This window comes from Onychostoma macrolepis, chromosome 03 (genome assembly GCF_012432095.1).
Source record: "Onychostoma macrolepis isolate SWU-2019 chromosome 03, ASM1243209v1, whole genome shotgun sequence".
Lineage (NCBI taxonomy): Eukaryota > Metazoa > Chordata > Actinopteri > Cypriniformes > Cyprinidae > Onychostoma > Onychostoma macrolepis.
Window position 1 is genome coordinate 17373121 of NC_081157.1, and position 25402 is coordinate 17398522.

The following is a 25402-nucleotide window of genomic DNA, read 5'->3' on the forward strand; positions in this document are numbered from 1 at the left end:
AACTATTTTTACCATTAAAATTAATTAAACTCTGATCGTTTTCATTTTTGGGTCACACTTGGTACTTCAAATGTAAGTTTTTGCTTTTTTCAGGAAATTCATATATTTTTGTTAAATTTTTTTAAATTATTATTATTTACAATTTTGAGGAGATTTTATGATACTATGTAATATTTATACAATATGTATGAACTATTTTTGCCATTACAATTGGCTGGATTTAGACTTGATTACAACTCTTCAGTGTCTCTGTGTCACATTAAACGCACACACACACACACACACACACACACAAAACTAACTGACTGACACACACACACGTGTTTGTTTTTGTGAAAAGTGGGGATATGTCTGGTTTGCTATCCTTGTGGGGACTCTCCATAGACGTAATGGTTTTATACTGTACAAACTGTATGTGTGACCCCTTACAGGAAACTTTCTGCTATTTCAGATTTTCAATACACTCCATTCTGTGTGATTTATAAGCGTTTTGAAAAGTGGGGACATGGGGTAATGTCCTGAAAAGTCACCTTCTCCTTGTAATGCCTGTCATACCCTTGTCATTATACAAATCTATGTCCTGATTTGTCACACACACACACACACACACACACACACACACACACACACACACACACACACTCTCTCTCACACACACACACACACACTCTCTCTCTCACACACACACACACACACACACACACACACACACACACTCTCTCTCACACACACACACACACACACACACTCTCTCTCTCTCACACACACACACACACACACACTCTCTCTCTCTCACACTCTCTCTCTCACACACACTCTCTCTCACACACACACACACACACACACACTCTCTCACACACTCTCTCTCTCACACACACACACACACAGTCTGTAATCATGTGAAAGTGTTGCTGTTCTTGTGAATCTCAGGACCCTTCAGGAAGTTGAATATCATCAGTTTCCTGTTTCAGATCATCAGGATGAAGATGTTTCTCAGTCAAATACTGTTGTTTGTGTGAAATCATGTCATATTTACACTGTGCATAATATTACAGTTTTTTACAGACGCTAGGACACATTTCTCAATACTTAGGTCACTTTTGCAAAACTCTTCACACAGTTCTCCTAACCAACTCTCAGCTTGGCAAAGCAGTTCATTTCACATTCAAAATGCACTACAACTACCAAAACACTTTATTCAGGTCTCAAATCAACTCATTCTTCCAGAACACTAGCAAGGGTTGACAGCCGACAAACACACTTTGTCACCCACAAAACAATGACCTAAAAAACACTAACAACATGTAGCATTATACAATGTTTTCTTGTGTAAAACAAGGACACATCTCTGTTTATAATTCACTGCAATATATGTTACTGTAATGAATCAGACATGCAGAATTCGTCAATATTTTATGCCGTTTATTTATTTTATAAGTAATTTAGTAATTTCAAAATACAACAATTTGTATACACACCATCCACTGATACAGATACAATAGTAACGCTAATCTACTCGGTCTTCTCCATTTGGCCACAGGTTATCATCCACATCACATCTTATGTCATCTAGGGCAATACACCTAGGAAAGAGTCTTCTGCCATGCCTGATCCATCCCTGGCAATCTTCTGCTGATATGTCCAGGCATCCAGCATTCATTGCGTCCAGGAGGGACACTTGATCATGTGGATGGTGGTCATAAACCTCCCACCTCCATGAGGAAAAGAATTGCTCTATGGGGTTGAGGAATGGAGAGTAAGGTGGGAGGAAAAGTGACTCCATTCTGGGATGGGCCGCAAACCACTCGGTGACTGCATGGGAGTGGTGAAATGCCACATTGTCCCATACAATTATAAATGTTAGCTGATTCCTTCTCTCTGCATCCCTTTCCTCACCTAGCACAGCCCTTCCATAGAGATCATGCAGGAACGCAAGGAGACGTTCAGTGTTGTATGGCCCAATTAGTGGTTTGTGTAACAGCAGTCCATCAGTGGATATTGCTGCGCACATTGTGATGTTGGCACCCCTCTGGCCCGGGACATTCACTGTGGCTCTCTTCCCAATCACATTCCTCCCTCGTCGCCGTGTTTTGGCCAAGTTGAAACCCGCCTCATCCACAAAGATGAAAATGTGGGGTGTTTGCCTGCCTTCAATCTCCATGACTCTCTAAAATAAATCCACAAGGCAACATAAGCTGTTACAGTAGTAAATTTGTAAAAATGGTCTTTGTGTGTGTTTGGTTTTGTTCAAAAACAGTTCTGTATTTTATTGTGATCTTACCTGGACATATTGGTTCCTGAGTTGCTTGACATGTTCAGAGTTCCTCTCAAAAGGCACAGTGTACAACTGTTTCATCCTGACCTGATGTTTTTTCAGGACTCTAGAAATTGTTGTTATGCTTACACTGTGAATATTTGCAAAAGTAACATTGTCTGCCAAGACTCTGTCTCGAATCTCAGTGAGTTTTATCCCATTGTTTCTGATGACCATATCAACAATGGCAGTTTCCTGCACATCAGTGAGCATCCTCCCTCTCCCACCTGTGTGAGGTAACCGTTGAGTCCTAAGCAGAAATGCAAAAACAATTACACACAAGTTTATTTACTTCTGTAATGTGCAACTCAGTCAAATGCCCTTGCAGAATACAAGTTACCTGTTGGTTTGCCGGAAAACTCTAACAATAGATGCCACTGTAGAGCGTTGCAGATTTGGCTGCACTCTCTGACCAGCTTCTCTCATTGAGAGACCATGATTTACTACATGATCAATTACAGTGGCTCTGATCTCATCTGAGACTACAGCCCTTGATCTTCCTCTTATTCTCCTTCCACCACGCATACGTATTCCTCGCCCCCTCCCAGCCACTCTTCTTCCTCTTTCAGCCTCTTCTCTATTTCTGGCTGGGTCCATGTTTACATCACAATACAAAACTATTCAGAAGTTGTCTCCTTTTGTAATGAAATTGAAAGAGTAACACCTGTGTAGATGTTCATCTACAATGAGAATCAGGTGTGGCTGGTCCAATTGTTTTTATAGCATTTAATTTTAAGATTTAAAATATATTTCATTAAAATATTACTGTAGGAATGTAGCAAATTGCTGTCTTATTCAGTTTTGTACATAATAGTTATTGTTTTGAACATAAGTTTAACAGTTTTGAAAACAGTATGTAAGCAAGTGCAAATTGGCCTGTACGTACAAAGAGTTTTGGCAGTTGTTGTGTCTGAGTGAGAAAAGAATTCATGAAATTTGAGAGATGTAGTCATTGAATGCATTTTGTGCCAAAGCAATGATAATTGATCCTCAGTTTAGCCCATATAGACTTCTGTTGTGCTCACTGTGTGAAGAGTTTTGCAAAAGTGACCTAAGTATTGAGAAATGTGTCCTAGCGTCTGTAAAAAACTGTAAAAGAGTCATGTAATATTTACACTGCGCATAATATTAAAAGAGTGTTCATGCAAATGACTTTAGTTTGTATTTGAATATGTTTTGACTTCTGAAGCACAAACATTATTAACCCTCTGAGCTCTTCATATTTGGGTCACACTTACCTTCGCAGTCAAAAGTGACTCTTTTTTTCTGGAAAAATCAATATAATATATTTTTATTCAATAAGATTTTATAATACTAAGCAATATTTATATAAATTTTATGAATTATTTTTCAGTTATTTTTTACACACACATTCACTCAAACACTACACGCTGGATTTAACCTTTATTACAACTCGTCAGTGTCTCTGTGTCACATTAAACACACACACACACACAGACACAAATACTGTTAGTGTAAAATAATATGTAATAATTATACTGTTGTGTCATATTTCTCAGGCTGTATTTTCATGTGATTTTATAGAAATCAGACTAAAATTACATCATCATCATTCTCCTTCTTCCTCTTCTTCTCCTTCTTCTTCTTCCGCTTCTTCTCCTCTCCTTCTCCTCCTCCTTCTCCTCCTCCTCCTTCTCCTCCTCCTTCTTCTTCTTCTTCTTCTTCTTGTTACATGTTTGAATCCATCATTCAGAAGCACTGCTGGAGAAAGGTTCCTGTATTTGAACTTTAGACTGTATTTGAATTTGTTTTGGCTCCTGAAGCACGAACATTATTAACCCTTTCAGCCTCTTATTTTTCCATTAAAATGTATTAAACTCTGAGGCTCTTGATTTCTGCGTCACACTTGATATCTTTGCGGTCAAAGGTCACTGAAGTCTTGAAATGTTTTTTTGTTTTTTTCACTCACTAAACAATGCTGCGTTTAAAATAACCCAACTAGTAACCCAACTATATATGAGTTGGTATAGCACCGTCCCATGTTTGGTGTTTGCTTTTGAGATGTGTTTGTGATATTTTGAATGCAGTGCTTCATTTTGCAACAGATGTGAGGCATTTTGCATTTTGTGTGCAATTCTTGTATTTGTGTGTAAAGTTTTGAAAAAAAAAGAGGCAAAGTTTTGAAAATGTGTGTAAGTAGTTGAAAAAAACGATAATAATAATAATAAAAACAAATCTGCTGGCTGCTGGACCGACTGATGATCAGTAAAATAAAACATTTTTAAGGAGGAGGCAGTGTGTTGAAGGAAATCTTGGAATATTAAAGACTGTGCTGCAAAAACTCCTGAATGGGAGCAAAAGGCTTTGGGTAGTTGATGTCATACACATAGAAAGGTTTCAACACCGATCCACAGCTTGTAGTGAGGTCTTCTCTTCCATCGTCTCCTCGCTGAAAGTTCTTGGAATTAGTATCCAGTGTAAAACTTTCTTCATCCACTCCTTCCTCTGCGATAAGATGAAGCAGAAGAAACATGTTACAGATGAACTTGTAAACTAGTCAGAGCTGCTAAATTATAGCAGAAATATCATGAACACAATCATTTTAATCAATATTGAAATCATGATTATTGGTAGGCGTTATGAACCGCATTATAAAGTCTTTCATGAAATTAGTCATTTTAAATATCAGGGAAGTTCCACAATTATCAATACTTGATCAAAAACTAGTTCTAGGTTAACTTGTGTGAGTCAGTTTTACCACACTTACATATTTGACTGATTTGGTTAAGTTTGGACTTGTAAGGAGGAACAAAAGTACACCGCTGTGAACGAAAGGAAGCTGTGCTGGACAGAATGCAGCAGCAACACACTAATCATTTCACCTCGTTTATCTTTTTTCATAATTGTTAGAAGTCATAATTGAAGTTGAAAACTACCAGTCAAAGGTTTTTGAACAGTAAGATTTAGTTATTTTTTAAAGAAGTCTCTTCTGCTCACCAAGCCTGCATTTATTTGATCCAAAATACAGCAATAATATTGTGAAATATTTTTGTCACAAGCCAGGCCTCTGTGGCTCTCTCCGATCACCACCGGAGGGCACCCTCACCCGAGTACTAACACGCGTATGGACTCCATTTCCCACACACCCCGTACCTAGGACTAATCACCGCCAGGTGTTCTCCATCAATCCCATTATATAAGGCACACTCACACTCTCCTCCAACGCGAAGTCTTGTTTAGCCTGTCTGACATTTCTGAGCGGTTTACTTTGACTGTTCTTCCGTGTTTGATCCTGTACTGCCTTGACCTTTGGAATTCTCTGCCGCCTGTCCCTTTGATTGTTTGCTCGGACTCTGACCTGATTCTTGCCTGCCGCCTGCCCGACCCAAGCCTGGTAAACGCGTTTATGATCCTGGTTCACTGTGTTATCCTAGACGCTGTTGATTGACCTCTGTCTGCTTGTTATACTGATCTTAAATAAACACTGCAAATGGATCCGATTGCCTCTGACTCCGTGTTACAGAAGACTTTGCCACACCAGGACCCAGCAGTGTTAGATCAGCTCTCCACTGAGGTATCAGCCCAAGCCTCGATGCTAGCTGCACATCATCAACAGCTGCAGAAGCTCACCTCACTCACAGAGGAGTTAGTGAGGACACTGCAAACCCCCCACGTGGCGAGTCCGCCACTGAACACCACTCCGCCCGCACCAGCGCCGGTGCTAGCCACTCCTCAGAACCCGCGACTTTCGCTTCCTGACAAATACGACGGGTCCCCGGAGAAATGTAAGGGCTTTCTTATGCAATGTTACCTCTACATCAACCAACAACCCCTCACTTTCTCCACAGATGACAGCCAAGTCTCATTTATTTGCTCACTGCTTACTGGCAGAGCATTGGAGTGAGCCACTGCGATGTGGGAGGAAACCGCATGTCTTTTCCCTCTTATAACAACTTCCTTCGTCAGTTCCGGGAGGTTTTTGAACACTCTGCTAGTGGAAAGGAGGTGGGTGAGGAGCTGCTTGCTTTACGCCAGGGCAACAGCACTGCGGCGGATTACACCCTCGCTTTCCGTACACTCGCTGCTCAGACTGGTTGGGAGGATGGTCCCCTTAAACTGCTCTACCGAAAAGGACTTAAGGAGGAGCTTCAGTCTGAACTGGCCTGCCGTGACGAGGGAAAACCATAGAACAATTCATGGAGCTGACCATCCGCATTGATAATTTGATGCGCTCACGACGCACTCGTCGTCCAGCCCTACCTCAGCCCAGCACACAGAGACTACCAGAACCCATGCAGATTTGTGTCACCCGCCTCTCCGCCGAGGAGCGGGAGAGACGCATCCGTCAACATCTGTGTCTGTACTGCGGGGAGTCGGGGCATCTGAGGGCTGCCTGTCCCGCTCGCCCATCCCGGCGAGATTCAACTACGGTGAGTGCTGATCACGATCACCGCACTTCTTTTGGAATCCCCATCACTATTAACAGGGAGGAGGGGGGAATCGAGACCCTAGCCATGATCGATTCGGGGGCAGCGGGGAATTTCATTGATATTTCATTTGCCAAGTCTCATAACCTCCCTCTCATTTCATGTGAATCCCGGGTAGCAGTGGCAGCACTAGACGGACGGCCGCTGGGCTCTGGGAGGATCAAATACCTGACCCCCGAATTACAACTTCAAACCGGAGCCCTGCACACCGAATCCATTAGGCTATTCGCCATTGAATCTCCTCAGAATCCTGTCATCCTGGGCTTGCCATGGCTGGAGAAACACAATCCCCGCATCTCCTGGTCGACACAGCAAATTCTTCAATGGTCAGAGTTCTGTCAACACCACTGTCTGACTTCAAGCCATAGACCTTATCCCAGGGTCGATGCCCACTAGAGGCAGAATTTTCCCTCTCTCACAACCCGAGTCAGAGACTATGAAGCAGTATATAGAAGAGGAGTTGTCAAAGGGGTTTAATGTACCTTCCAAATCTCCAGCTTCAGCTGGGTTTTTCTTCGTCAAGAAGGACGGAGGCCTCCGACCCTGCATTGATTATCGAGCACTCAGCGACATCACCATCAAGTTTCGCTATCCATTACCCCTGGTCCCTGCCGCCCTCGAGCAGCTCCGCACCGCCACATACTTCACTAAACTAGATCTGCGCAGTGCATACAACCTGATTAGAGTTAGAGAGGGAGACGAGTGGAAGACAGCTTTCTCGACCACATCCGGGCACTATGAATATCGGGTTATGCCGTTCGGGCTTGCCAACAGTCCTTCTGTGTTCCAGGCATTCATCAATGAGGTCTTCCGGGACATGCTGAACCAATTCGTCATCGTCTTCATTGACGATATTCTGATATACTCTAACTCCCTTGAAACCCATGTCAAACACGTCAGGGCAGTGCTCCAGCGGCTCATCAAACACCAACTGTATGCCAAGGTACAGAAATGTGAGTTCCACCAGACACAGATCTCGTTCTTGGGCTATATCATCAACTCTGAGGGGGTCACCATGGACGACAGTAAGGTGCATGCAGTGCTCAATTGGCCTAAGCCCACAACAATAAAGGAACTTCAACGTTTTCTGGGATTTGCAAATTTCTATCGACGCTTCATCAGGAACTTCAGTGTGGTCGCGGCTCCCTCACATCTTTACTTCAAGGGGTAAACAACGTCTAAATTGGACACTTACCAGCGAACAATCCTTCCAGCAGCTAAAGGAACGGTTTACTTCAGCTCCCATCTTACATCATCCCAATCCTAACCTGGAATTCACCGTGAGGTGGATGCCTCGAACACTGGAATCGGGCAGTTCTTTCCCAGCGTCATGGTAATCCACCCAAACTATTCCCATGTGCGTTCTACTCCCGCAAACTCAACTCAGCAGAGAGGAATTATGATGTGGGTGATCGAGAATTATTGGCCATGAAGGCTGCCTTTGAGGAGTGGCGGCATTGGTTAGAGGGGGCAAAAGTACCATTCCTCGTGTTAACAGATCATCGTAACCTCGAGTACATCAGGTCCGCCAAAGCGACTCAACCCCAGACAGGCAAGATGGTCCCTGTTCTTCTCCCGTTTTGACTTTAAAGTAACTTATCGACCTGGATCTAAGAATGGCAAGGCAGACGCCCTATCAAGACAGTTCGACCATCTTCCCACATCCAACACGGCAGAACCCATTCTGCCTTCCACAATCATTCTAGCACCTGTACAGTGGGACATTATGACTGAGATTTCCGAAGCACTCATTAATGATCCAACTCCGGCCGAATGCCCACCTGATCGAACCTATGTTCCCTCCGCTCTACGTCTTCGAGTCATGCAGTGGGTCCACGAACTCCCCAGTGCAGGTCATCCAGGTATCAATGCCACCATTCAACTAGTCTCTAATCGCTTCTGGTGGGCAACCCTACAAACAGATATAACACGGTTCGTGCAGAAATGTGACACGTGCAACATCTCCAAGTCATCCCATCATCGACCAGCAGGTCTTCTCCATCCCATTCCTCAACGACCTTGGTCCCATATTGCCACCGACTTTGTGACAGATCTACCCAACTCCAATCACTTCACCACCATACTCACCGTAATCGACCGTTTCTCAAAAGCCTGCCGTCTAATTCCCCTCACCAAACTACCCACAGCATTCGAGACAGCTGAAGCTTTAATGCAACAAGTATTCAGGTTTTATGGCCTCCCAGAGGACATCGTGTCCGATCGGGGCCCGCAGTTCACATCACGGGTCTGGAGAGCTTTCTGCCAACAACTAAATATCAATGTCAGTCTCAGCTCAGGATACCACCCTGAATCCAATGGCCAGGTCGAGAGACTTAATCAGGAACTCACCCGCTTCCTTCGCTCCTACTGTCACAACCAGAATGATTGGAGCCGATATCTGATCTGGGCAGAGTACGCACAGAACTCACTCAGGAAACCAGCTACTGGACTTACCCCCTTTCAATGCATTCTCGGATTCCAACCCCCATTATTCCCCTGGTCAGGAGAACCCTCGGAGCTCCCCGCTGTCAATGACTGGCTAAGAAGGAGTGAGGAGACATGGAACGCAGCCCACGTACACCTACAACGGGCAGTTCGGAGAGTAAAGGAACAAGCTGACCGTCGCCGCAGAGCAGGACCAAACCTTACTCCTGGCCAGTGGGTGTGGCTCTCCACCAGAGACCTGCGGCTCCGTCGTCCCTGCAAGAAACTCAACCCTAGGTACGTGGGACCATTCAAAATCCTTAGACAGATTACCCCAGTTTCATATCGTTTGGCATTACCTGCAGATTACCGTATCTCACCCACCTTTCATATTTCTCTGCTCAAGCCCGCCGGTGGTCCGAGAGGAGAGAGGGACCAGGAGGAGGCCACCAGGGAGAGCACCCCTCCCATTGTCGTGGACGGCGAGGAGGCCTATCAAGTGCGAGAGATCCTGGACTCACGGCCGAGGCAGGGTCCTCCAGTACCTCATAGACTGGGAGGGTATGGTCCCGAGGCGTTCCTGGGTAAACTCCCAGGACATCTTGGATCCCAACCTTACAACCGAGTTTCATCGGGATCACCCTGACAGACCAGCACCAAGACCCTGTGGAAGACCTCGGCGTCCAGATCGTTCTCGCTTCAGGAGCCGCTCGCAGGGGGGGGGCTCTGTCACAAGCCAGGCCTCTGTGGCTCTCTCCGATCACCACCGGAAAACACGGTAGTTTTGACTGTGGTGGACCGGTTTTCGAAGACTACTCATTTTATTGCTCTGCCTAAATTACCTTCTGCCAGAGAGACGGCGGTTGCTGTCATTGACCACGTTTTTCGCATTCATGGCCTCCCGACAGACGTGGTCTCTGACAGGGGGCCTCAGTTTGTCTCTAAATTTTGGAGAGTTTTGTCATTTGTTGGGGGCGACTGTTAGTCTTTCTTCTGGGTTTCATCCCCAGAGTAATGGTCAGACAGAGAGAGCCAACCAAGATCTAGAACGTATGTTGCGATGTTTGGTCTCCCAGAATCCGTCCTCTTGGAGCCAGCAGCTCTCATGGGTTGAGTACGCACATAACTCATTACCAGTGTCTGCCACGGGCCTATCTCCGTTTGAGTGTAGTTTAGGGTACCAGCCACCTATTTTTCCCAGTCTGGAATCCGAAGTTGCGGTTCCCTCTGCCCACGCATTTGTCCAGAGGTGTCGTCGCACCTGGAGCAGGGCCAGACAGACCCTCCTCCAGGTGGGGGCACGCACCAAGGCCAAGGCTGATCGCCACCGGTTAAGGCCTCCCGTCTATGTCGTCGGTCAAAAAGTGTGGCTTTCATCTAAGAACATTCCTCTCCGTACCGTTTGTAATAAACTTGCTCCTAAATTCATTGGCCCGTTTACTGTCACCAAGATCATTAGTCCGGTGGCAGTCCGTCTTAAACTTCCTCCGCGTACAGGAGGATTCATCCCGTTTTCATGTTTCCAAATTAAAGCCCGTTTTTCATGCTACCATTAATCCGCAAACCCCAGTTCCTCCACCGCCGCGACTCGTAGATGGGGAACCTGTTTATTCGGTAAATCATATTCTGGACTCTAGGCGGAGGGGACGTGGATTCCAGTACTTGGTGGACTGGGAGGGTTACGGTCCTGAGGAGAGGAGTTGGGTGCCTGCTAGAGACATATTGGATCATTCCCTTATCGATGATTACAATCGTCAGGTAAGTTCCTCTGGGAGCGCCAGGAGGCTCTGCTCGTTGTGCTTGTCAGCGTTGCCTAGTTACCGTGCACCTGACGAGGTAATCAGAGCAGTACAGGTGTTGCTCGTCTGCACTGCCTATATCTGGCTGGCGTGTTTGTGGGGTATTGTTCGATCGTTGTTGTTCATGTCCTGTCTCGCTCTCTGTCAGTCCTTCTAGTTCCCGAGTTTTCTTCGCCTGGTTGCTGTTCCTTTCCCCCTCTAAAGTGTGGACTATTGGAGCGTTTGCACTGCCTGAGCTGGAGATTCTGCTTCACCGGATTATCAGCACTTCCTCTGTGGCTGTATTATTGGAGTTGTCTAATAAAGACTTATTATTGACTCGCAATTGGATCTTGAGTTTCTGTACCGTGACAAAATCAATCGATAATTAAGTAAAGTGCTTTAGTATGTATTAAAAGTAGGATTTTTGGGGTAATATTAGTAAAAAAATAAATAAAATTGCATTTGAGCATTAGAAAAATCCAAAGGACACATATGCACTAAAAATGACACTTTGCCTCCCTTCGGTTATATTTGAATAACTTGTTCAGAATGTGATAGAGAAAAAATCTTTTTTTCTGGTGGATACTGGCACATAGTGTAGTCAAACAATATAATCAGCAGGTCCCCAGAGCAAACAGAACCTGAATCACAGATTTTCAAAGACAGGATTCTAAAAATAAAATAAAAAAAAGGCCTATTTTTTTATGTTTATCGTAATATTTTAAAAGCATACAATGCTATTTATGACGTTTTGCAATCTGATTTAGTAAATTTGAAGGGTTTCCTGTACAATGACACTAGCTTTTTAAATTCCCTACACTGTATGTGTCTAGGGTGAATATTTAAACTTGGGTGTGTTAAATTCAGGCGGAATTCCAAAATATGCCTTAGAGGTTAATTCGAAATATTTTTGCTCCCAAATGAGTTAATTAAACATACCTGTTTAAGTTTTGACACCAAAACTTGGCATTTTAAGCAATGTTAAGTTATGATAACTTGATTTCTTTATTAATGACAACATTGGGGTTTACAGTGTACTTTATGGTCTTACTAAGGTAGTCTAACAGGTATGCTGAACAAACTCATACTGGTAGCTTGGGTGACCCAACAGGTTTTGTGATTTTAAAGAAGATCCCACCCACATTTTGCAATAAATATAAAGACAGCCTCAAACATAAACTGATGATCAAGATAGGGGACTTGAAATCAACAACAATTTTGACAAAACTGGTGCTTAATTACTTTTTAACCCATGTACAAATTATCTATTACAATATAACAGGCATAATTTTCCTACAGAGCCATGTTTTCACTGGTATTATTCTCAGGTATGGAACCTTTTTACTTATGTTGAATCTTGGTTATTTAAAAATATATGTGTGGGAGGGGGTCCGTCAACCACTGCAAAATACTTATGTTTTAGTTTCTTGTATTTGAGAATGAAGTTGTTGAAATGTAAAATTCATAAGTCATCATTTAAATCATCATCAACAATGATAAAGATCCTGATGCATTTTTTTTTTTTTGGTATAAAAAGCTAGTGTTGAATTTAAATGGAAAGCTGCTGAACATAAAAAAAAAAACATTCATATATTCTTCAGTATACAGCAAGACTTTCACTTTATGCTTTTAATAAGGTAATCTTGACAAGTTTGTTAATGTTATGTTCTGCTTAATTAATTTAATACATTTTTAATAAATTTGGGATAGGTGAGGGTTTGGTTGTCCAAACATTTACCACTGCAAGTTGTTGATGATTTTTTACAATTTTTATTTATTTATTTACAACCCAAATTCCAGAAATGTTGGGACGTTTTTTTAAAATTTGAATAAAATGAAAACTAAAAGACTTTCAAATCACATGAGCCAATATTTTATTCACAATAGAGAACATAACAAATGTTTAAACTGAGAAATTTTAATTAATTACTCGCCCTCATGTTGTTCCAAACCCGTAAGACCTCCGTTCATCTTCAGAACCAACTCAGAACACAAATTAAGATATTTTTGATGCATTGTGAGAGCTCTCTGACCCTCCCATAGACAGCAATGTAATGAACACGATCAACGTCCAGAAACATAGCAAGAAGATCGGTAAAATAATCCATGTGACATCAGGGGTTCAACCGTAATTTTACGAGGCTACGAGAATTTTTTTTTTTTTTGTACGCAAACAAAACAAAAATAACGAATTGTTGAATAAAGTCAACTATTTTTGATTTGTTTGCGCACAAAAAGTATTCTCGTAGTTTTACAGGATTTACTAGTTGTTGGTAGGAGGTATTAAGGAAGGCACATTGTCTTTCAAGCATGGGCGTCGCTAGGCCATTTTTAGGGGGGCTTTAGCACCCTAAATTTCTGCTCAGCCCCCTAAAATCTTGCGATTCTTCCCCTTTAAATTTCAAATGAAAACGGCAGCAGACTTCGGCTCCTCCCCTTTCTGCGCGTTCTTCAATCCACAGACTGCGGTGGCGCAGAGGAGAGGACAAGGTGTGTGTTTATCGATAGATTGTTATAATATCTACATATATGCAGTTCTTTGTCATAAATACAGTTTACAAACAGTCATGGGAGAGCAATCGGTTTCCAATCTACTGTAAAGTTTTCGCTGCATTCACCACTCATCACACCACAGCTGTTTCCTTCAGCGAAAGCCCTTAACACATATGATGACTTTATAAAACGATCACGTTATTGCTATTTTCATTTGAAATTTTAGCTTTCAATATAGAACATAATATTACAGTGCATGTGGCTACCATACAGTTATGCATAGAAATGATTAAAGACAGTGACCGACAGCACTCAGTTAGTGCACTCATTTTAATTGCATATCAGAGTGATTGACAGAGATTGAAACATTGTGTGTGTGTGTGTTTTGTATTAATTTAAAAAAATAATTTTTATTGTTTGAATTGAATTTATGTAGAACGTTTCTACAATTTTTTGTACAAATTTTCAATCAATTTTTTTGTAAATATATATATTTTTTTTTATTATTATACCCTCATTGGGGGCTGAGCCCCCCTAAAATGAAAATCCTAGAATCGTCCCTGCTTTCAAGAGAGCATTTTGTTAAATAAAAGTATATTAATAAGTATATTATAATAAAAGTGCGGTTTGAGATGAGTCAGCTTTATAAAATTCCCATTTATTAATTTATTGTCTTTAGAATGTGCATTTCTTGTTTGTAATTCCACAATTATAAATCTTACACCGGAACTACTGCTGCTCTTCCTTGTTAATGTGTTACAACCATTTGGCTTGTTTAATGTAATTTCCTTAATTTTCCTTAATTCACCTGAGTGACGAACCTTCTTCTTTTGTTGTTTTTTTTCTTTTTTTTGTCCAGTCGGCGTTTTCTACCCCCAGGTGTAGGTCTCATTGGCTCATCCAGGCCATCAAAAGTGTTATTAGAGTTTAAATCACTCATTTTGAAGACTGAGCACAAACAAACGCTTCAAAGCATCGCCATGTTGGATTGCACCGAACGAATTCTGATTGGTCGAGAGGACATATCGCATTTAGACTAATCCACTACATCATGAAAGAGTGGACTCAGAGGATTTGGGACAGGGCCTCTAGTATCTGATAATGCACATACGTAACTGAGATAGTATCATGTAATGTGGTCATGTGATCTCAACATAAGACAACTTTTGTGTTTTCAACAGGTTTCTTTACCCTCACACTGGGTGCCCCTCAGTATGTCTTTGTGAATGAATCCAAGACTTGGGCAGAAGCTCAGAGATACTGCAGAGATAAATACACTGATCTGGCCACCACTGAGAATGAACAACAGACAGTCCAGTTAATGGACACAGTGAATTCTGATTCCACTGATTTGGCCTGGATTGGACTCTACGATGATCTGAACAGTTGGAAATGGACTCTAGAGGGCAGTGATTTCTTCAAGGTGGGAGAGAAAGACTTCAGGAACTGGTATAATCAAGTACCAGACAATTATGGAGGACAAAGTCTGTGTGTTTATATAAACAATGGGATATGGTATGCAGCAAGCTGCTCCAATACATTTTATCCTACAGTCTGCTATGATGGTGAGCTGTTCTATCAAAACGCATAAGATGGTAAACAAAACTTAAAACAACTAAATCATCCTTTCTCTGAACTAAATTTGATATTCATATTTTTCAGGAAGAGAAAATGCCAGTGCTACTTATGTTTTCATTTACCAGTACAGAACCTGGAGTGAAGCTCAGAGTTACTGCAGAGAACATCACACAGACCTCGTCAGTATCAAAATGAGGTTGAAAACCAGAAGATCCAGTATTTATTACGGAATTTTAATTATAACAGTGTTTGGATTGGACTGTATAGAACCTGGTCTTGGTCAGATCAGAGCAACTCTTCCTTTACTTACTGGAGCACATGGCAACCAGATACTGCAGGAACATGCACTGCAGTGTCATTTAGTGACTCTGGGAAATGGACTGATGAGAACTGCATTTATGCATTTCCTTTCTTTTGCCACAATGGTAAGTAGATCTCAAAGGCCTTTCAGACCAAGGACGATAACTAACAATAGCAATAAAAATGCACAGCACAATAACAACTTTAAAGTTCACACCACAACTATAACAAATTTAGGGGTGTGCAGCAGAGCCATTATTTGTATCTGTATCTGTATCTGTGACAATCTCAAAATTATTTTCAATTTTATTATTTGTATTCGGATAGATCCGGAAGTGGGCGTGGCTTAAACCGTCAAATTGCATGAAAATACCATTTTAAATGCAAATCTGTTCGATTTGTAGTTTCCATTTAACAAATATGCCTTGTATAACTAAAGAAAGTATTATTTTTTATTAAAATTATAACTTTGTAAAAAATCTTCTATTTAAAACTTTATTTTAAAAAACAACAACTTTATTCTTCTTATTTTCCCGTGAAACTTTGTGTACAAATTTGACAAGCGACAAGCATCCACAATCTTAAATAAGAGCACTAGTAGAAAAAAAGAAAATAGAAATGGAAAGAAAATGTTAGCAGAATGACAATAAAGCAGAATCATAGCAGAATTACAATAAAGCTCCCTTGAACTTTAAGTAACTTAGATCATGTGTTGCGGGAGTCTGTGATCATTTACGATTATCAAACATCGCTTTTCTTCATCTTTTATAATTAATGTTATATCCATTCACGAAAAGGGCTAATGTAATGCGTTTTTACAGTTGGATTTCGAAAAGGTTTGAAGTTAGGACCGTTTTTAGGATATTTTTGTCGAGTTCATATAACTCTAGACTAAGCTGATGTCTGAGAGACGCGCGCAGACCCCAACACAGCTTTGCGCTCATTTCATTCATATAGGATATAGTTTACAAACACATTCACTTTACACATCCAGGCCCATAGCCAGCTATGAGGTCCATACCTCCGTAAATGTTTCATGTTCAAAATAAAATTTGAAAACACATGAAAAATTGTTTAAAATCATGTCGCTGAATAAATTCATGTGGCTGACTCGCAGCAGCTGCGAAACGCAGTGAAGCTTGGCGCAAGTGCAGCACTCCACTCCGCTCCGCCATGTTGCCAGATCTGGTTATTATAAGCGACGCTGGACTTGTTTTAATACTAACAGTGTTAATAAAGTAATTAGGGCATTAATAAAGTGGAAAGACGAAGGTTGAGGTTAGAGATTCTGTATCCTATTTGCAAAATACAAGATTTAAACTTTTGGTGCATTTTTCAGGAAATTGGTTGTGTTTGTTTTTTGTAGCAATATCTGGCAACACTGCTTCACCGGCACTGACAAGCAGCAATCAAAAAAGGAGCGCGCGGATAGTTTATTGCTGAGGAGACCACATTCGTTAGACAAACACAATGATCGCCATGATATTATCTGTACGAAACTGTGTCAAACGCTATCAAAGCAGTACTAGCCATTATTATTGCACAAATCTTAACAACCGCGGACCTCACTAATGTAGTGCTGTTCCAGCAAACATTTGATTGTGTCTGCCGAATATTTTTTCTGTTATTCGGATAAATCCGTTATTAGGGCCCGAGCACCGAGGTGCGAGGACCCTCTTGGAATTGCTCCGTTTATTCTTCTTCTTCTTCTTCTCCTCCAAAGTGAATCGCATTTTGGAGGGCCTAAACATGCTCCAAAACTCATGAAACTTTGCACACGGGTCAGAACTGGCGAAAATTTACATCTGATATGGGTTTCAGAAGTGGGTGTGGCAAAATGGCTCGATAGCGCCACCTATAATATTTCAAAAGAGTGCGCCTCGAGCTACGTTTTATGTACATGCACGAAAATCGGTACACACGTGTAACACACCATTACCTACAAAAAAGCCTCTTGGTACAAAATCCAAAACCCAACAGGAAGTACGTTATTTTGAATTTCCTGTTCGATTTTTGTGCAGTTTTTGCAATTTCCAGGCTTCGTACTTTGACGAACTCCTCCTACAGTTTTAATCGGATCGTCTTCAAATTTGCTGAGTGTAATCATAAGGCCTTTGCGATGTTAAATTGCGAAGATCTAGAGTTTTCGTCAAGGGGCGTGTCCTGGGGGCCTGACAAAGTTTGATGTTTCGCCATGAAACAGGAAGTTGCTGTAACTCAGGCAAGCAATGTCCGATCTGCCCCAAACTTCACACGTTTCATAGGAGTTCAGTCCTGAACACATCTGCATGCTCATATTCAGATATAGTCATAGCGCCACCTGCTGGCAACAGGAAGTGACATGTTTAACACTGTAATGGACTCCTAGGTGCATATTAAAAAGTGTCAACAAGTGATAAATATGCTGGCAGCATGCTACAAGCATACTAAAACATGCTAGCAACACTTAGCTAAGGGCTAAAGCATGCTAGTAATGCAGCGAAACAGGACGTTGCTGTAACTCAGGCATGCTGTGTTCAATCTGCCCCAAATTTTACAAGTTTGATAAGAGGCCTGTCCTGAACACATCTACATTCCCGTATTCGGGTACAGTCATAGCGCCACCTGCTGGCAACAGGAAGAGACATGTTTAACACTGTAATGGACTCCTAGGTGCATATTAAAAAGTGTCAACAAGTGATAAATAGGCTGGCAGCATGCTACAAGCATACTAAAACATGCTAGCAACTCCATCAAAAAGGAAGTTGTTGTAACTCAGGCATACAATGTCCAATCTGCCTCCAACTTCACATGTTTGATTACAGTCCTGGCCTGAAGACATCTACATGCTCACATTCGGTTATAGCGCCACCTACTGACAACAGTAAGTGACATGTTTTAAACAGTGATGCACTTTTAGCAACACTGTAAATTATGCCATTGTGTGCTAAACATGCTAGAATAATGGTCAAACAGCTAGCAACACTTACTAAGTACTAAAGCATGTTATTAATACCATGACAGAGGAAGTTGTTGTAACTCATGCATACAATGTCTTATCTGCCCCAAACTTCACACCTTTTATAATAGTCCTGGCCTAAACACATCAAAAGGCCAATATTCAGTTAAAATTATAGCGCCACCTGCTGGTGACAGGAAATGACTTGTTTCACACTAACTTAAACACACAATGTCTGATCTGCCCCAAACTTCACACCTTTTATAATAGTCCTGGCCTAAACACATCTAAAGGCCAATATTCAGTTAAAATTATAGCGCCACCTGCTGGTGACAGGAAATGACTTGTTTCACACTAACTTAAACACACAATGTCTGATCTGCCCCAAACTTGACATATTTGATAAGAGTCCTGGCCTTAACACATCTGAAGGCCAATATTCAGTTATAATCATACTGCCACCTTCTGGCAACAGTAAATTACTTGTTTTACACTAACTTAAACATGCAATGTCCGGTCTGCCCCAAACTTCACATGTTTGGTAAGAGTCCTGGCCTGAACACATCTTAAGGCCAATATTCATTTATAGTGATAGTGCCACCTGTTGGCAACAGGAAATGACTTGTTTTAAACTAACTTAAACATGCAATGTTCAATCTGCACCAAACTTCATATGTTTGATAAATGTGCTGGCCTGAAGACATCTACATGCCAATTTCCAGTTATATACATAGCGCCACCAGCTGGCAGCATGAATTTACTTGTTTCACACTAACTTAAACATGCAATGTCCGATCTGTCCCAAACTTCACACGTTTTATAAGAGTAATGGTTTTAACACATCTTAAGGCCAATATTCAGTTATAAACATACCGCCACCTGCTGGCAATAGGAAATGACTTGTTTTACACTAACTTAAACATGCAATGTCCAATCTGCACAAAACTTCACAAGTTTGGTAATGGCCTGAAGACACCTAAAGGCCAATATTCAGTTATAATCATAGCGCCACCTTTTGGCAATAGGAAATGTCATGCTTTATAGTAACTCAAACATACTACTTTCAATCTGCATCAAACTTCATATGTTTGATAAAAGTGCTGCCCTGAAGACATCTACATGCCAATATTCAGTTATAGACATAGCGCCACCAGCTGGCAGCAGGTTTGGCACATATAAATAACTTTGACATATTCCTCTATGTTTGCCTTTTTAAATGCATATTGCTCACCGTTCCCTCTCTCCCTGAAGCAACCGGTCGGCGGTGAGCCCGGGTGCGAGGGCCCATTCATCGCTGCTTGCAGCTTTAATTCGTTTTGAAGCCATTATCCATGCCTTTCCAAAAAAGGTATTCGGTTTCGGGCACATCCAAGAGTCTGAGACAGTTGAAAATCTGGGTTTCAAAGTCTAATCTAAATCTGCAAATAAACTAATTTTATTTAGAATTTTTAGAATTTACAAATGTAAAATAAATGTTATGATGTTAACATGTTATACACTGATCATGTGAACTCCAAACAGCATGCTTTTTGGATAATCTCAAATCATGTTTGAGATAAACATGAGAAGTTCATGTTTGATAGCTGATGTCATTAAATTAAAAGGAAAACAACAACATATTTTGATATTTGCATCCATTTTTCAATCCAACTTTTCACTCAGTGCTGATCACATAATTTAAAATAGTAAAGATTTCGTTAAATATATATATATATATATACACTCCACTGAATTCATCTGAAATATTTCAGATACTTTGATGTATTCAAAACACACACACACACTTATAAAACTTAATTTGTTTCCTCATATTGATAGCATCAGCATCATCCCATCAGTATCACTTTGTGAATAAATCTAAGAGCTGGACTGAAGCTCAGAGATACTGCAGACAGAATTACACTGATCTGGCCACCATTGATAACATGGAGGAAATGAACAGGCTGATTAACACAGTTAATGGGAGTTACAATGGTTCAGCCTGGATTGGACTGTATGATGATGTGAACAGCTGGAGATGGTCACTGGAAGACAATGATTTCTATCATGAAGGAGAGAGAGATTTCAGAAACTGGTATCATGAACCTAACAACAGAGGGGGGAACGAACTGTGTGTTTACATGAATTATGGTGGAAAATGGTATGATATCTCATGTGACAACACACAGCCATTTGTTTGCTATGATGGTAAGGACATTTCATTTTTTTATTTTATTTTTTTATATTTTCAATTTATTTTTATTTTTGTCAGTAAGAGATAATGTGCATATACATTTGTCACATTTAATATCTCAGGTAGAGAGAATGCCACACAGAGTTACATCTTTATCTATAACTGGAAAACCTGGTCAGAGGCTCATAGATACTGCAGAGATCATTACACAGATCTCGCCAATGTGAGAAATCAGACTGAGAACCAGAGGATCCTTGAGAGAACATGGGGATATGGAGTCTGGATCGGACTGCACAGAAACAGGATTTGGTCAAACAGTCAGAATATTACATATCAAAACTGGAGGCCACAAATTTCTGGGTTTCGGGCGCAACCAGACAATGGTGCTAACCACGTTAATGAATATGGATATCAGCACTGCACTGCAGTATCATTCAGATATTCAGGCCGATGGACAGATGAAATCTGTGTATCCAGCATGCCTTTCTTCTGCTATAGCAGTAAGTTCAGTTGCCTTGTTGGTTGCCATAATTTGGCAGGAATGAGAAAAGCTTTAATCACCTTTCTGTATAATCTGTTTTATAATTCATTGTATTTGGTTTGCAATTATGACAGGAAAATAATTAACTACTAATTTGTACAATGACAATTTGTTCACAATATCATGGTTTATTCGTACATCATTGACCAGCTCATGGCAACTTTTTTTTTTCTTTTTTTTCTGTGCTGTAAAACAATTCACAGGAACCTGCACACAATCTTCATGCACCCGTCAGTATCACTTTGTGTCTGACTCTAAAACCTGGACTGAAGCTCAGAGATACTGCAGACAGAATTATACTGATCTGGCCACCATTGATAACATGGAGGAAATGAACAGGCTCATTAAAACAGTACGTGGCACTTACTATGGATCAACTTGGATTGGACTCTATGATGATCTGAACAGCTGGAGATGGTCTCTGGATAATACAGCATTAGATGGAGGTTTTAAAAGCTGGTATGTTTCACAACAAGTGAATTCGTATGGACAAAGTATGTGTGTGTACATGACATATCAGGGAAGATGGAGTGAGGCCTTTTGCACCTTTAGATATCCTTTTGTTTGCTATGATGGTGAGAACTACTGTTGGACTCTTAAATAATTAGAACAAAATATTTAGATTACATGATATATCACATATTTAAATTGCTTCCCACAGGAAGAGTGAACGCTAGTACAAGTTATGTGTTGGTTTACGAGTCCAAAACCTGGAGTGAAGCTCAGAGTTACTGCAGAGAACATCACACAGACCTCGTCAGTATCAGGAATGAGATTGAAAACTACAGGGTTCAGCTATTACTTTCATATTATTCAGCTGCTTGGACTGGACTGTACAGAACGAGATCTTGGTCAGATCAGAGTAACTCTTCATTCAGTAACTGGAGGACAGGACAGCCAGATAATGCTGGAAACAGTGAATACTGCACTGCAGCGTCATTTAGTGACTCTGGGAACTGGACAGATGAGAACTGCAATACTGCATTACCTTTCATTTGCTACAGTGGTGAGTAGATCACTAGTCTGAAATAAAAGATAACTTGTGCCATTTTTAAACAGTGAGACAAAGTAACAAATAAGAATAGGATACATAGGACAACGGACTGATAAAATAAAGGCATGACTTGATCAAACATGTATCTTTTGTATCATTAAATTTTTTTCTCTGCCCTGACAACATTAGCATCATCACGTCAGTATCACTTTGTGAATGAGTCAAAGAGCTGGACTGAAGCTCAGAGATACTGCAGACAGAATTACACTGATCTGGCCACCATTGATAACATGGAGGAAATGAACAGGCTGATTAACACAGTTAATGGGAGTTACAATGGTTCAGCCTGGATTGGACTGTATGATGATGTGAACAGCTGGAGATGGTCACTGGAAGACAATGATTTCTATCAGGAAGGAGAGAGAGATTTCAGAAACTTCTATCATGAACCAGACAATGCTGGGAATGAACTGTGTGTTTACATGAATAATAATGGAAAATGGTTTGATTATTCATGTGACAATTATTACACATTTGTCTGCTACGATGGTAAGACATTCCAATTGAAAATTATATGTATATATATATGTATATGTGTGTGTGTACATATTGAGTTTCCTTTTGGTAAAACAGTAGTATCACTGTCATTGTGGTAAGATCACCAGCAGATGTCTTGGCTTCGCTGACTTCGATCAAAAACCCAATGTACCACCCAAAAACATCACATTTATTGAGTGTTATGTATGCAAGCAGGCACATGTAGCAACATAAAGATGTTCCGTGTAAATATCAGTGCATTGTATATATAAATGTATGCATTTAAAAGATGGATAGCCAGATGAATTAAGCAATGCACTGACTTATTAAAATTATGTTTTTATTTTAGGTAGAGAAAACGCCACTCAGAAATATGTCTGGGTATCTGAGGGTCGGACCTGGACTGAAGCTCAGAGCTACTGCAGAGAGAAATACACAGACCTGGCCAGTGTGAGGAATGAGACAGAGCGTCAACAGATACTGAGTGTTACACATAGTTATTGGTATTATGGATATTCCATATGGATTGGTCTGCACAGAAATAGACTGTGGTCAGATAACAGCAGCTCCTCCTTCACATACTGGCTGCCATACACTCAAGGTGATGCTGCACAACCAGATAATGGTGCAAATGTTCAGGGAGAGCAGGGATCTCAACACTGCACAGCTGTGTCTTTACAGCATTTTGGCCAGTGGACAGATGAGAGCTGCTTTGCCAGTTTGCCTTTCTTCTGTTACAGTGGTAAGCAAATATACCCACAGTACTATAATGGCATAAAAGAATAAACATCAGGCTGTTACACACAAAAAAATGTGGATGTAAATGTAGATTCTGTAATATAAAAGAAACAAAAGTCTGCATAATGAATGTAACATATGATACTTATGCTAAAGTTTTGCTAATGCAAGTCTTCTGTTTGTTTTTTTGCTAAACCTGATGACCATCACATCAACCTATTCAGTATGGTATGTTTATAAGTACTGTATGTGATCTATTTGTTTCTGCTGATTTCAATACATAATGCACTGTAAAAGATTTTGGAGGTCTTGGAGTTTTATGTATACATGATTTAATTGAGACTAAAACAATTTTTTTTTTCATTGTACAGTAGCAAGTAACCATAAAAATTGTAGTTTTGACATCTAAAATCTTTTCAGTGTGGGTATAATAATTGTTCATTTTAACAATTTTTTTTTTTCAATTGATCAGTGATGGGAATGCGAGTAGAAGTGACAAGTCTAGAAAACTTGTCAAAATCTCAGATTGAAGAGCTTGTGATTATACAGGTAAGTAAAAGTCAATAGGTCTCATTTACCTACAGTAATGGATATTTACCATGTTTTTACATACACATTTTCATTTTTTACTTTATTTAGTTTATTGATACTACATGTAATTTTCTATGAAACATTTCATTTCAAAAGAACTCTAGGCAACAGTGGAATAAATACTTTAAAATTTGAATAATAATTAAATTAAGGCAAGACACCCCAGGTGAATAATAATAGATATCGCCATACACCGTTGATTGATTACATTAAGAATTGCAAACATTTGTATTAAATGTTTTCTGAAATGCTATGTTGAAATATGCAAATGAGGTGTTAAATAAAATAAAATATGCACTAATTTGCATACATTTCTAGAACAATAATCTCAACATTGAATGATGTCAGGTTCAAAATTCTTGTTACATTTTGTTGACATATTAGACTCAAAGGTTTTTACAGAGGGGACTTTGGATATCTCTGTTTATCACTCCATAAAAAGAAAATCCATAAAACGGCATAAAAAAATCATGCCAGAAAACAGCCATTTTCTTTTTTAGAAATAAAATGTTGTATAAAACCAGGCAAATTATATATGAACAAACCCTCTGTAAAAACCTTCAGAATATACAGTAGATTGTAATAAAACTGTAAATTTGGTGTATGTAAGTGGAGATTTTTGGCTCAGTGCATGCAGGAGAAAAATCTTATAGCATTTAAAGATATATATTGTAATAGAAATCTACAGACAGAAATAGTGCTATAAAAGAAACACTTAAAGGTGTATTTTGGATATTTTCTTTCCATTAGTCTGAATGAAATTCAGTCAAAATTGACAGGTGTATGAAAAAAAATGTTTTTGTCTGCAGTGTCTCGCCTTAAAATAAATAAATTTGATACTTAAACAACCTGACTGACATAACATTTCAGTACACGATTGTCATAGAGCTCATATATTTTCAGTTACAAGAGGAGCTGATGAGGTTCGGACTTCCCAGAAACGTCACCATGCATTTAAGAGACTATCGTAAGATCAATCCCTGACAGAGGATGTTCCAACGGACCTATTAAATCAGTGAAGGGCTTTGTATCAAAATGAATGTAGCTTGAATTTAACATTAGAATGATGGAAAATTGGGCTTCCAGTACAGCTGTACATAGTTTAATCAATAGTTTTCATGTAAAAGAATATCAGGTGAAAACAATAGCATTATACTTATTATACCAATGAATTTTTGGACATCAATATGATATGAATATGAATAATATTAATGATAGGGGATTTGTGGTTGTTTTGACGTTGATGGGGGATTTGTGGTTGTTTTGAAGTTATGCATTCAATGGTACTGAATGTTGTGTCTGTAAAGTTAAATAAAGTTTGACATTTTGAAAGGAAGCTGTGGTTGTTTTGTGAATCTTAAGTTTTAGTATATTACAACCATAGGGATGAAAATATCACACACAGTCTTGACACCACACCCAGTTTTTATAGCATCAGATAACCAACCAACACCCAGCTTATTAGAAAAACGAAAACTTGAACATGTGTCAGCAGGATAAGAACTATGTTAAACGACAGAAACCATCTTTGGGAAAACATGAATTGCAACCA

General features: G+C 40.2%; 2 protein-coding genes across 4 annotated transcripts; one reads left to right on the forward strand and one right to left on the reverse strand.

The window, feature by feature from the left end:
• Window positions 1-998: 998 nt before the first annotated feature.
• On the reverse strand, window positions 999-3539 carry LOC131537716 (uncharacterized). Its single transcript, XM_058771346.1, has 3 exons — window positions 2655-3539; window positions 2282-2564; window positions 999-2167 (listed from the first exon to the last, which is right to left on the reverse strand). Exons 1-3 carry the CDS (start codon window positions 2909-2911, stop codon window positions 1508-1510), a joined length of 1200 nt encoding a protein of 399 aa, XP_058627329.1. The 5' UTR covers window positions 2912-3539; the 3' UTR covers window positions 999-1507.
• An 8622-nt stretch (window positions 3540-12161) lies between these two features.
• LOC131537292 (macrophage mannose receptor 1-like) lies at window positions 12162-25180 on the forward strand. Of its 3 annotated transcripts, none has more exons than XM_058770597.1 (11): window positions 12162-12295; window positions 14320-15025; window positions 15123-15463; window positions 20095-20463; window positions 20572-20949; window positions 21194-21565; window positions 21652-21996; window positions 22174-22533; window positions 22871-23263; window positions 23484-23808; window positions 24754-25180. In XM_058770597.1, the coding sequence occupies exons 4-10, from the start codon at window positions 20202-20204 to the stop codon at window positions 23510-23512; spliced, it is 2139 nt and encodes a 712-aa protein (XP_058626580.1). In that variant the 5' UTR covers window positions 12162-12295; window positions 14320-15025; window positions 15123-15463; window positions 20095-20201; the 3' UTR covers window positions 23513-23808; window positions 24754-25180. The 3 variants fall into 3 exon arrangements, with proteins under 3 accessions (XP_058626580.1, XP_058626579.1, XP_058626581.1); XM_058770598.1 differs by having other exon boundaries at window positions 12170-12295; window positions 14642-15025; XM_058770596.1 differs by lacking the exons at window positions 14320-15025; window positions 15123-15463 and having other exon boundaries at window positions 12164-12295.
• Window positions 25181-25402: the final 222 nt, after the last annotated feature.

Coding starts and splice junctions, on each gene's coding strand:
- LOC131537716 (XM_058771346.1), bottom strand. CDS start 2,911: ATGGACCCAGCCAGAAATAGAGAAGAGGCTGAAAGAGGAAGAAGAGTG. Junction 2,565..2,654: donor GTTTTCCGGCAAACCAACAG/GTAACTTGTATT, acceptor ATTTCTGCTTAG/GACTCAACGGTTACCTCACA. Junction 2,168..2,281: donor TCAGGAACCAATATGTCCAG/GTAAGATCACAA, acceptor GATTTATTTTAG/AGAGTCATGGAGATTGAAGG.
- LOC131537292 (XM_058770596.1), top strand. CDS start 12,271: ATGTTTTCACTGGTATTATTCTCAG. Junction 20,464..20,571: donor GCCATTTGTTTGCTATGATG/GTAAGGACATTT, acceptor TTAATATCTCAG/GTAGAGAGAATGCCACACAG. Junction 22,534..22,870: donor CACATTTGTCTGCTACGATG/GTAAGACATTCC, acceptor TTTTTATTTTAG/GTAGAGAAAACGCCACTCAG.